At 41.0% G+C, this 13,799-nt stretch overlaps 1 protein-coding gene across 4 annotated transcripts in view; it reads right to left on the bottom strand.

The window, feature by feature from the left end:
- The window catches only part of grb14 (growth factor receptor-bound protein 14), a 33,665-nt gene that overhangs the window by 8,384 nt on the left and 11,482 nt on the right, over positions 1-13,799 (bottom strand). For all 4 annotated transcript variants that reach the window (XM_088352730.1, XM_088352733.1, XM_088352731.1 and 1 more), the window contains exons 2-6: positions 6,233-6,389; positions 5,894-6,015; positions 5,750-5,824; positions 4,497-4,634; positions 381-491 (exon numbers count right to left, since the gene is read on the bottom strand). In XM_088352730.1, the coding sequence (XP_088208856.1) occupies positions 381-491; positions 4,497-4,634; positions 5,750-5,824; positions 5,894-6,015; positions 6,233-6,389 (603 nt within the window). The remainder of the gene's footprint in view (positions 1-380; positions 492-4,496; positions 4,635-5,749; positions 5,825-5,893; positions 6,016-6,232; positions 6,390-13,799) is intronic.

Genomic DNA, 13,799 nt, shown 5'->3' with positions numbered 1-13,799 from the left:
AAAAAAAATATACTGAAAGTCCTGAAAAGTATGTAAAAGTAATCAAAAGGAGGAAACGTACCGAAGCATAGAAAAACTACTGCAAAGTCTAAAAAAAACTACTTAAAGTACGAAAAAGTACTGACCAGTATGAAAATGTACTTAAAAGTATAAAAGGTAAAAGTACTGTGAAGCATGGGAATTGAGGGTGTAAAAACCTTTACATGACAAATATCTAATGTAACGGAAATGTTTGGAATAGTCAGGGTTAAACCTAACCCTAAGTTAACGAGGAATGAACTGAATGGATCGAAAAATGTTACTCAAGGATATCAATTGAGCAAGAGATTAAGGCGATACTTTTCAGTACTTCTTTCTCCAAACGAAACACAAAAAAATACCCTTAGGCAGAATCCGAAGTCGTTGGGAGCCCTGTGCGTTTTTTTGGTGGACAGCATCGTGTAGACGTTGGAGTCGCTCAAATCGGCCACGAACTGAAGATGCCAGGGCTCCTAGCGTTAGCATTAGCATCATTACTTCATTGACAGCAGACGGAAGACATGTTCTTATGAACACTCAATATTTGTTATCTATTTGTTACAATATTAAAAAAAGATTAGATCAATTAAAGTGACAGAATGTATTAATTCATCACTAGAAATTGTTGTAGCATATGAAGTGTATTTTATGTATGTGTATATTTTCAGACGTGTGATTATTCATGTATATTGTTACAAGAAAACGTTATTCAAATGAGGAGGCGGCCCCTGTCATGATTACTGATGCGGGGCACCTGAGTCTGCTCCGTTGGCGCCAACAGCCCTGGGCGCTGATTGGCTCCCTGCCTCTTTTAAAACCCCCTCCTTCCTGTCATCATTTGTCGGATCGTCTGCAAACCTACACTACACGCTAGGCAAGCTTTTGGGACTCCTAACTCTACCCTGCCCCGTTTTCCGTCCGATTCCCGTTGCCGACCTCTTCTTCTAAATAAAGCTGAGTAAAACGAACGCAATTGGGTCCCGTCTCGGTTCCTTGTCCGTGACAGCCCCGTGATGGATGAATTGACCAGTACACCGATGAACCAATAGGCGAAAAGCTAAGCCAGTTTGACCCGGCCCCCCTCATTTGAATAACAAAATACACAACGACATAAATGGCAAATACCGAAATGAATAACTGAAAAATAAATGAGAAAATGAATAAATAAATTATATGTCACATATATTAAATTATGACCTGATTTATTTTCGTGTTTATTTACCCGCATGGCATACTTATATAGGTTTTTTCATTGATTTATTTCTACGGATAGCAGGATTGTTGCTCCATAGTATAATAAGCACATTCAACTTGAGCATTAAAATAGAGGCTCATCAATGCTTCCCAGGATGCATCTGGACAAAAAAAAAAGCGAATTTTCAAAGACGGCCATTGTTGAGATTTCATGTGACACATTCACGTGTTTCTAATAGTGCAGCGGTTTAGTGTTTGCACTCACACAAGAGCGATAGAGTGTCAAACAATGGTCTAGTGTAGCAGGTTCAAGCATTTCTAGGCATTTTTCAATCGGGTTCGTGGTGACCCCGCCCTAAAAATTCTTCATGTCGACGCCTTTTATGGAGAGGCTGCGGTCAGAAGAGTACACCCAAGCAGAAAGGCCGAAATACACGCTAGTAATCCATCCAGTGAGGGTTCGATTTGATCGTCAGAGAGAGATTTGTTCAACGTCATTGTTTTTTTTCGTGATTGTAGAAATATAATATATATTTAAGATTCATATTTAGGTAGCCTTGTTAAAGAATATTATTAGGATTGTTATTTTCTTCAGTTGACGTAAATAAATGAGTCTATCGTGGTAAAGTTCAATCTCCAATAACATTATTTTAGGTTTTTTTTGTTCCAAATATAATTTAATAAAGATTATTTTTACAGAACCAGAGCTAGCAAAATTGAATGAACATTTTGTGGTTAATAATTCAACATTGTATATATAATGTATAAAATATGTAAAATGATATACATATAAAACAATTATGTTTAATATTAGAGAAGAACAAAATAATTTTGAAATAACACCATCTGGTGAGAAGCGCCTCCGTGAGCGGCAGCCTTTCCAGGAGCTCCCTGCTATCTCACACTTTTTGTTATTTATTGTTTTTATTGTCTGCTTCTATCTTTGGTGTTTTTCGTCCCGTTTGACAACTACACTTTGGATGACGTTCTATCCTATGGACATGGGTTTTAACGCTCAAAAATGCGTTATTCGAGGAATAAACCTCTTGCCCTGAAGAATTCTCGTGCCGGCGTGATGAGGGGGCCTATCATGGATGGAGAGCTGGAGCTAGCTAAGCAGCTAGCGGCGTTATGAGTCTTTGGTACTTTCCGTAATCATGGTAAATGTGAAAACTCTACCATATAAGACCGACGAACTGGCTGTGCTGGTGAAAAACATCAAAGCGTACAGGGAGTGCAGTTTGCTGTGTTTTACGCAAAAGTGGCTCACGTCTAGCATTCCGGACGCTAACGTGTAGCCACCCGGACCAAGCGGGAAGCGGAGAGAAGGTGGACTCGCTATCTACGTGAAGACGCTGTGGTGTTTGTTTTTTGAATTTGCACTTAAATTTTACATTAATATTTCAAGTCATGGCAGCACGGCGGCGCAGTGGTTAGCGCTTGTGCGGCACAGTTCATGTCATGGGAACCTGTCGTGGGTTCAAATCCAGCTCCAGACTTCCTGTGCGGAGTTTGTATGTTCTCCCCGTGCTTGTGTGGGTTTCCTCCGGGCACTCCGGGTTCCTCCCACATTCCAAAAACATGCATTTCAGGTGAATTGGCCGGTCCAAATTGTCCCTAGGTGTGAATGAGCGAATGAGTTGTCTGTCCCTGTGTGCCCTGCGATTGGCTGGCAACCAGTTCAGGGTGTCCCCTGCCCACTGCCCGGAGATGGCTGGGATGGGCTCCAGCCCCCCCCGCGACCCTAATGAGGATAAGCGGTACGGCTGATGAGATGAGATGAGATTTCAAGTCATGGCAGCACGGCGGCGCAGTGGTTAGCGCTTGTGCGGCACAGTTCATGTCATGGGAACCTGTCGTGGGTTCAAATCCAGCTCCAGACTTCCTGTGCGGAGTTTGTATGTTCTCCCCGTGCTTGTGTGGGTTTCCTCCGGGCACTCCGGTTTCCTCCCACGTTCCAAAAACATGCATTTCAGGTGAATTGGCCGGTCCAAATTGTCCCTAGGTGTGAATGAGCGAATGAGTTGTCTGTCCCTGTGTTCCCTGTGATTGGCTGGCAACCAGTTCAGGGTGTCCCCTGCCCACTGCCCGGAGATGGCTGGGATGGGCTCCAGCCCCCCCGCGACCCTAATGAGGATAAGCGGTACGGCTGATGAGATGAGATGAGAGATTTCAAGTCATTTATATTGACTTGATAATTGTTTGTTGTTTTTAATGTAATTTATTTCCATATACTCTTAGAAATTAAGATAAAAAAACAATATAATAGTATTTCACATCAATGACTATTTATGCAGGCAGAACGGCGGCGCAGTGGTTAGCGCGTGTGCGGCACAGTTCTGAGGTCATGAGATCAAACTTTCCTGTGTGGAGTTTGCATTTTCTCTCCATGCTTGCGTGGGTTTCCTCTCACATTCCAAAAACATGCAGTTCAGGTAATTGGTGGGTCCTAGGTATGAATGAGCGAGTGAGTTGTCTGTCTCTGTGACTGGCTGGCAACCAGTTCAGGGTGTCCCCTGCCCACAGCCTGAAGATAGCTGGGATGGGCTCCAGCACCCCCGCCACCCTACTGAGGATATACGGTGCAGATAATGGATGGATGGATGGACTGTTTAAGCATCTATTCATTTATTATTATTTTATTTTGGAAGTTTTAGTCCTACATAAAATATCCTGTTGATACTAAAGAGATAAAATACATTTAATTTTAGCATTTTCTCTCAATTTGAAGATGAAATACTTGAGAACCTACCAAATGCATGCAACGGTATTACTTGCTCGTCAAGAATTTTTACAAGCTTCCGCATATCATCACCATGTATGCAATTGCATATTTTAATCTGGTCTCCATTTTAAACTCTTATTTTCATCTGCAACATAAATCCGTAAGCAGCATTCTGCCGGTCTCTTGTTGATGCCTTCAGGCGGCCAGGAGGCAAATCAAGTTCATCCCGTTCCTCCGCTCCCTTGAAACACCACCGAGATAGAACATCGGATGAACCCGCGACCTTTTGTGTCAACAAACTAGAACAACTACCACAAATCTACAAAGATAAAAACCAAGACGTGTTTTTTCTTTTCTATTCCTGTCTCAGTGTTTGGTCTATGAGCCGCCGGTAAAGTGCAATCTTCTCAATGCTAGTGCTGGAGTGATAAAAACGCTCGGATCAGGAAAATAAAAACTGCGCCAAGGCACGCCGTCCTTGTCGGACCAAAATATTGGAAGCTTTTTCGGAATGATGCCGCAAAGGCGACAAGTCGCCCTTATCTCCGCCGGTACCGACCTTAGATGTTCCTTTGCTGGAGACGTAAAGCCCTGACCTCCTCAAGATAAAGTACGACTTCTTCCAGGACTTCTTGCCCGGTTCCTTAACGTGGAGATGTCCGTGAATCTCCGGGCAGGTGCTGGAGCTCATAAAAACCTTTTGAAATTGAAATCAAGATAATCACTAAGTAATATGACTGCAATAAATCCACATTTTTAGAGTAGTACATAAGACTATCAAAACGGAAGCTAGTCAAGCATAGAGACAAAGAAAAGCTAAATAACTGTTTAAAAAAATACAATGTCTGATTCATAACGTTTTGTGTTTATTTCCACATTAAAATATAACTAGGACAGGTAATAAAAAAAACAACGCAATTTTGAAACCCAGATATTCGTGGACAGTTAAGGAAAATTCATAAATAACCAAGGCTATGTAAAAAAAAATGTTTTCTGAAAAATGCTTAAAAAGTTGAATAAAAAATGTATCAAAATTCAATTTATAGACAAAACAAAAAAGTGGAGCCCCATTGGCAAGTCCATTTGCTCTTTTGACCAATATTCTCATTTAAGATATAAAGAGAAGAAAAAAGAGAGAAAGAATTAAACAAAGAAAGACAGAAAAAAACACAAAGTAACAAAGACAGAAAGAAAGACAGAAAGACACAAATAAAACAAAGACAGAAACAAATACAAAGAAACAAAGAAAGACAGGAATAAACAAAGAAAGAGAAAGAAAACAAAGAAAGACAGAAAGAAACAAATAAACAAACAAAGATAAAGAGTGAAGAAGAAAGATAGCAAAAAGGACAATGACAGAGAAAGGAAGAAAAAAAAAGAAACAGAATTGCAGAAAGACACTCACACATAAAAAGACAAAGATAGGAAAGTGAGAGAAAGAAGGACTGAAAAACAGAAGGAGAGAAGAAAGATAAATAGGGAATGAGAAAGTATAGAGAGAAAAGAGGAAAAGAAAAAGAGAAAGGAAAATAATCAAGAGAAACAAAGGAAGAGAGGATAAAAAAATAAAAAATAAAGAGAAAGAAAGGAAAAATAACAAAAAGTCAAACACGAATTTAAGCGTTTTAGTCATTTCCCCCCCAAATGCCCCCGCCCCCCAAATACATTGAAAACAAACTAAAATAAATGTTTTTTTTTCAGCCAAATTAACCACAATCATGTATTAAATCTTTTTTGCAAAATGTAAATATACATCACTCAGGGTACCACCATCACAAATTTCAATTTCTCCCAATCAGCAATAAGCGATACCTCAACAAGTTGAGAATAATCCAACACCCCGTTATTTTCAGCAGATAAGGACACCATGTGGTCGGGGAAGAACTCCTATGAGAAATGGCCGTGAATTTTCAGCGAAAGACTGAAACTTCCGAGATTGACATTTCCAAAACTCACCAAAGGTTTCAGGAAAAACTCATATTTTGCGTGATTGTTCCTCAAATGTAGCCGGTTGTCCTCATCCATGGCCCAGCTGGAGATGACCTCCATAACGGACTCATGGTCCTCGATAGCTCTCTCTAGACGGGACGGAATCCCAAAAGAGAATTATTGTTACAATTGTTATTTTTCTTGCACCAATTAGCCTTCGGCTAACAGCGCTCGCTTCCGATTATGATTGAGCAGTGAATGAGGGGCTTCCTTCACAATGGAATATCCTTTTATCCTTCTCCATGTAGAACACGTCAATGAATTAGGGTGTGAAAAGTGAGGCGCGGGTTTCCCATAATGCCTTACCGATTCCCAGGTGAGAAAGATGCTCGTAAAGGGTCAAGCTATGCTCGTTTACGCATTGGCTCTTTAAGGCGAAGAGCTGACAAATGTCCCGGGCAACGATGTCGCTGGGGACCTCCACCGCCCTGCTGGTGTTGTCTTCATTATAAATCTTAATTACCTGCGGACACACATTTTGTTTATTGTGGGATGGATGGAGCGATGGATGGACCGTCAGACAGATGGATGGAGAGTTAGATAGATGACTCATGGATGGATGGATGAATGGAGGGATGGAACAATGAACAGATGGATACATGATATGATAGAATCGGAATTGTAAATAGAGATTCAGTGAGGGAATACGTTACAGTACAACTGTAGAATACAATATTCGTTCTGAGGTGGTCGTCGTAAAATTAAATTGCCATATAGCAGGGAATAGAAACCTTTAATGACAAATGAAACGTTTTGAGCCCCTGATACTCCGGATGAAAGCATTAAAATAGTATATAATTGTCATGATTACCGATGTGAATCGCCTCTGCCCGCTCTTTTGGTGTCAACCGCTGCGAGCTCTGATTGGCTCCCTGTCCCTATTTAAACCACGTCCTGTTACTTCCCTGTTGTCAGTCCGTCTGCGACCCTCTCTGTATACCAGGTAAGCCTTTTTTCGACCCCGACTCTCGCCTGTCCTGTTTGTCTCCGTCTACGACCTGTTTTGTCCCCGACCACGTCTGCTCTCCTGTCCCGGCTTACGACCCATTTTTTTGATCCCAACTACATCTATCTCCTGTCCTGGCTTACGACTCGTTGCTGACCCCGACCACGCTGTGCTTTCCCAGCCCCGGCTACCGACTAGTTTTTCCGTCCGTGACACCGCCATCACTCGCTACAAAAGATCCACTTCCGTGTTCGGATCACAGTCCGAGTGCGAGAGCGACTTGCTTCCAGAGTCAAACAAACACCGGATCATGGGCGCAGCCCTTCCTCTGTCTTGGTAAACGTTACGCAATTGGGTCCTGTTTCCATTCTGGTCCTGACAATAATAAGTAATCCTTGTGTCTAATATACGTGTATATGGGTAAATAACATTTTAAATAAATAAACGTGAAAATTTCATAGAAAACTGAAATCGTATTTACCTTTGGAGTGACGTGAATCGAGCTACTAAAATACTGCAGGTACTCTAGAAATATTCTATGGAAATATTACAAACATACTAAAGAAATACTACAAAAAAAATATGCAAATACTTCAAAGACACTATTTCAGAAATACTACAGAACTACTACAAACATAGAACTACTGTAATACTACAAAAATACTTCAGAAATACAACTACAGTAATACTACAAAATTAAATATCGAATTTAATGCTTGAAACAGGGACATCCTTTATAATTTTGCTTTATACTTAGACTTGTTTTTAATTGTCATTGATATCAACGTTGTGAAACATTGTATGCAATGAGATTAGACATGGCACTCCAGGGTAAAACATGTCATACAAAGACTTAAGAGAAAAGTGATAGACTATCAGGATAAACAGGCAGAAAAAAAGAATTACATCATAGTCCTTGGAAAATCTGACCTAAGGTATTATAATAATAATGCAATAAAGACTAGTGCATTGTAACAATAATGCAATGAAATTAAGTGTAATAACATTTACAAGCAGCATTTCAAAAAGGTAAGTATATATGTATATTTTATTTTTTTCGTGATTTTTAGTCATTAGCCAATCACAAGCTGGTTACTTTTATTTATTTATGTTTGGGTCAGAGTTTCGTGCAATAGTATATTTTTTTCCAACAGTTTGATTTGGCAAATACCAAAAGAGAAATAAAAACAAAATGTCGCAAGATATGTTTTCACAGTTTTGAGCTTATGTTTAGGGTTGTCCTACTTTTGAGGGACCTGTAGCGCCTACCCGAGGGCAAAAGGTCTCAGGAATGGTGGCCGGGTTGCGAATTGTCTTTAATAATGTTATTGGCTCTGCTAGAGTATCACAATGATGGGTGGACCGTGGTACACACCCATGGACAGTCAGTCTGTGGACCAATGAACTGATGTTAGAATTGATCGAAGGATGAAGGGACGGACGCATGGGCTGATTAAGGGATGGAGTGATTTGTGGATGGATCGGTTGGATGGATGGATAGATGATCCCATGGATAGTTGAACTTGAACAATGAACGGAAGAATAAATGAATCAATAGATGGACCTCAGGATAGATGGACCGGAGGAAGGATGGACAGACACATGGATCGAATCATCGGAGGACGGACGGACGCATGGGCTGAAGAAAGGATGGACTTATTTGTGGATAGATCAGACAAATGAATGAATAGATGAAGCCATGGACGGATGGATGGATGGGCCAATGGATGGATAGTTGGCCTGAACAATGAACGGATGGATAGATGAATCAATATATGGACCTCAGGATTGATGGATTGGAGGATGGATGGACAGACACATGGCCCGAATCATCGAAGGACAGATGGACGCATGGACTGAATGATGGATGGTTTGACACAAGGACTGAAGGATGGATGGAGTGCCAGTGGTTGGATAGATGGATAGTCAGAGAGTGAATGGACAGTGGGATGGACAGACCAATGAATGGATACAGACCAACGATGGACCGGAGAATAGTTGGACAGACACACGGACTGAATCTTTGAAGGACGGACAAACGCATGGACAGAATGATGGATTGATGCCCGGACTGAAGGATGGATGGAGCACCGGTGGTTGGATAGATGGATAGTTAGAAGATTAAAGGACAGTGGGATGGACAGACCAACAAATGGATACAGACCAAGGATGGACCAGAGGATGGTTGGACAGACACACGGCCGGAATCATCGAAGGACGGACTAACGCATGAACCGAATGATGGATGGATTGATGCCCGGACTGAAGGGTGGATGGAAGCGCGGGTGGTGGGATAAATGGATAGTCAAAGAGTGAATGGACACTGGGATGGACAGACCAACGAATGGATACAGACCAAGGATGGACCAGAAGATGGTTGGACAGACACACGGCCGGAATCATCGAAGGACGGACTAATGCATGAACCGAATGATGGATGGATTGATGCCCGGACTGAAGGGTGGATGGAAGCGCGGGTGGTGGGATAAATGGATAGTCAAAGAGTGAATGGACACTGGGATGGACAGACCAACGAATGGATACAGACCAAAACTGCAAAGAACTCCCATTGAGTTTTAAGGCCTTGCACACAAGCACAGTTAAACTAACATCTTTGTCAAGAGTCTGAAGGACAGCAGACCCGATGAATACTATGATTAAAAAAAAAACATTCAAGGACAAGTAGTAAAAAGAGAAGAAGTGATGCGGAACAAAGGATTTTGATAGAAAGGCACTTGAAATAGAAAAGAATTCCAACTAATGACGGAATTCTTCCCCCAGTGGCCTCGGCTTTAATAGGCAGTTAATTTGTTCCGGCGGATCGTCCACTTCGGCAAATAAACGTCGATCCTCCACGAGACGAGAGACCAACACGGTTGAGTGGTGTCCGGAACAAAACGTTGTAAGAAGAGAATGAAGAAGTGCTTTCACTGGCTGAGAGTTCATCAAACATTACAAAAATGCAATTACCGCAATAACGATTTTGGATGAATAAGTTGCCTTCCACTGAAATCCACTTATTTTTTTTATTGTAATATTAAGCATTTATACATGTAAAGGACTCTGCTCTCAAACAAAGCTGAGGTTTTAGTGGTTGACTGAGCCTGTTTGACTCAACTTCTAACAATAACTGGGTGACGAACATGGTAACTCATCAACCAGAACAGGATCAGGACCCAAATGCGTGACGCTTCTCACACAAGCCTTTTATTTCATGGGAAATAGGGAGTCATGCACGTTAGGCAGCAGTCTGCCGTGGAATGACATGAAGCCAGAGGCCGACGAGATCGATACCAATTGCCCAAGCTGATATCGGACAGATGGGGTCGATACCGGACAGGACGGGACAGACAGGATTGATATCGAAATCAAACAGGACCAACTAGACGGGAACGAAAACTGGAGAAAATAATAAACAGGACAAAAACAGACGGGAACGCAGGCAGGAGACCAGACAGAGTCAAAACCCACGCCTTACAGGTTTGTTGACGGACTGACAAAGGGAGAGTGAGAGCACTGAGCTTAAATAGAAGGGAAACCATTCTGTCAATGAGCCACGGGCGCCATGGCAACCATGACAGAAACAGCATAATAAGGACATAGTAACAACATGATACATTATTTTAGAAAAGTGTAAACAACTAACCAGTAACAGAAAACTACAGTAACTCGGTTACTGACCCAACAAAGTTACAGAGTGAGATAGAAAGTTAAATCTCAATGTCACAACTAAAGTACCTTAGATCTCCCCGCAAAATCGTATTTAAAAAAATCTGAATTTGCAGTCTAAAGATATTGGGTTACTTTTACTCCAAATGTGGCACAATCATTTGACCCAGGAAGTCATGTTGACAATGCCATCATAATTATTTAAGGAATGTGTCAGGACCAGAACGGCGACAGGACCCACTTGTGTTACATTTCTCTCAGTTTTATTGGGAAGAAAGGAAAGGATTGCACCCACGATCCGGTGATCGCTGGTCGCGGGAAGCAGGTCGCTCTGAATGCAAAAATGGCACTTCCATGGCGAGCGATAGCAGTGTCGGGAATGGAAAAAATGGGTCAGTAGCCAGGACAGGGGAGCCAAAAACGTGATCGGGATCAGCAATGAGTCGAAAGCCAGGGGAGGAGAGTAGACGTGGTCAAGATAGAAAAAACGGGTCGAAGCCGGAACACAGACGGGAGCAAAAACAGGAAAAGCTTGCCTACAGTAAACTGAGGTTCACAGATGGACTGACAACATGTGACAAACAGATGTTGGGAGTAACAGGACAGGGTTTAAATAGGAGCCAATCAGAGTCCAAGGCAGTTGGCGCCAAAGAAGCGGGCACCGGTGCATCACATTGGTAATCATGACAGAATGTCAAATGGGTTTTTGATAAGGTTGGGGTTCATTTTACACAAAAGTTGGGAAAAAATATATGCTTATATTAAATTTATGCTTGGATTTGCCAAAGAAATGAACATGTAAATGTAAAAAGAAGTTGGGAAATATTTAGTTAGTTTAAACCCCAATTGGGTCATCTCGGCCGATTAGGTTATAATCTCCTCAGTTATAAAGTGAATTAATTTAACAGAGGATTTCAAGCAAATTGGGTCATAAATGTGTTAACCCAGTATAAAAGTTCACTTAGGTTTAATAAAGTCAATGCGGTGACATTTGGATTTTCAATAGATTGTCATTTTACACAACCTAAAGTTAGCTAAATTGACCCTAAAATTGGGTTAAAAATGTGTGGTGCCAAGGCCATATATTAGAGATTATGTGCCTTTAACTGTGCATTATAAAAATATTGGCTCATACTTTAACCAACATTGGGTTATCTGTTATGAAACAGAAGATTATGTTGAAAATTGAATCATCAAGATTGGGTTACTTTTACAGGTTACAGGTTAATTTTACAAATTACGTTGACCATTTTAACCCAGTAAATGTAATATTGGTGTTGACATCCACATGAATGCATTCAAATGTGTATTTCGAACTGATTGGGTCATATTCTTCATATCCACTCTGTAAATTGGGTTGAAAATAATATTTGACATCATTTTCACAGAATTGATTTAGCGGTAGAATATAAAAAGATTGGGACTTATTTTACCCAAAACCGGGCAAACCAATTTAATCGCTGTATATTAAATTAAAGATTGGATTTGATAAATCAAGAGAGTTAATATGACATGAATGTATTTAGTCCATATTTCAGGAAAAATATGGGTTACTTTTGCATGAAGTTGGGTTAACACTGCAAATTGGGTTAAAAATTTGGGTTGACAATGTTTTCACCCTTCCAACATGTTGTTTTGGATTTGAAGCCGAGTAGGTTACGTTGAGCCCAAAATGGGTTCATTATTCGTACCCAGCTGGCTGGGTTGATGATTAAATTTAAAAAGGGAGTCATAAAACATGAAATATTATGTGGATTTCAGGCGGATTGGGTTACATTAAGCCCAAATTGGGTTCATTGTTATGACATAGCAGACTGGGTTGAGGAATGAATTTAAAAAAAAAAAAAAAAAAGAATCATCATGATAGCATGAAGTATAATTCTGTGTCTTTCAGGCTGATTCGATTTCTTTCAGCCCAAGGAGTTTGATCTGAGACAACACAGAGAAGCACAAGAGGAAAAAAGAACTGATTTTTAAATAAATCCACTTGATTTCACCAAAGCCAAGCTATTCCTAAAGACACTGTGGCTGTTTTTTCTCTCATACTCTTTTGCTCTTTAATTCTCCCTTTCCCCCCCATTTCCCCCCCCTCTCCCTTTAAAATATTGTCTTTCTCTCTCCCCCTCTCTCTTCTCTCTCATTTCTTCGCTCTTTCTTTTCTCTTACTCTCCGTCTCTTTTTCCTCTCATTTCCTCTTATCAATGTTCCTCTTCCTTCCCACCTTTCTTTTCCTCCCTCTTTCATTTTCTCTGAATTTGCTGTCATTATCAGTCTTTATTTCTCTGTCTCTCTCTCTCTCTTTCTTTCTCTTCCTTTTTAATGAACCAGTCCGGCCCCTGTGAGATTAGATTTTCCTCCACTTGGCCCCCGAGCTAAAATGCGTTGGACATCCCTCGTTTAACCCATTTCAGCTAATTTTGACCCCGCAATTTCCAGTTCTAGAAAGAGTGTTATTACACTGTAACGGTTGGTCAAGGGGGGATGGTTAAAAATCCAGGAGTGTTGCCTTCGTGTGGCGTCAGGGAGAGAACATTAACGCGTAAAGCGTAAATTCACATCCAGCCGAGAGCGCAAGGACTGAATGGGGCGCTTGACCTTATCTGAAGGATGGGGACAGCGTGAGCCTCTTGGCCAATTAGAGGCGTCGGTTTTCACCTTGAACTCCGCCCCCTGCAGCTGCGCTTCTATCTGAATGATGGCGACGCGGCGCCCGCTAGCTTTGTCTAGCCGCGCTAGCGACGCCAAAAAAGTAAATAAGCCTTTTGTCTAAAGCGCATTGTCGATTGCGACAGCAACAAGAGTCAGAAATTAGAGCAGTGGTTCTCAACTGGTCTGACTCGATGACCCACCGTTCCACCCTAATGAAAAGATGAGACCCGATTCAAGAAATTTCCTCTTCTCAAATTTAGCAAACAAAAGGATTGTGCAGTGTAAAACAGAGATCGTAGAATAGATTCAAATTTCTTTCAGAAAACCAAATGACTTCAAGTAACCTAGAAACTTGCATATAAGCCTAAATCGCATAAGCATAACCCAATAAAATGGTTTTAAAAAAGCCACGTACGTACAGAATTTTGTACCCAAAATATTAAAAAATGTGTAGCTTAACAACGATAATCTTTTAATTGTGTAGATAATAAAGATCTATATACTGGTTAAATAAAAGCTAGAACTATAACATTTTTATTTTCCCATTTTTAAATCATTTCCTTCTTCGACTTGATCGTTGCTGTCACCGTTTTCTAATTTCGCTTCCCC

The sequence above is a fragment of the Urocampus carinirostris genome, chromosome 14 (genome assembly GCF_059441175.1).
Source record: "Urocampus carinirostris isolate Australia breed hairy pipefish chromosome 14, RoL_Ucar_1.0, whole genome shotgun sequence".
Lineage (NCBI taxonomy): Eukaryota > Metazoa > Chordata > Actinopteri > Syngnathiformes > Syngnathidae > Urocampus > Urocampus carinirostris.
Note: the sequence above shows the minus strand (reverse complement) of the source record. Positions and strands in the feature narration are given on the sequence as shown.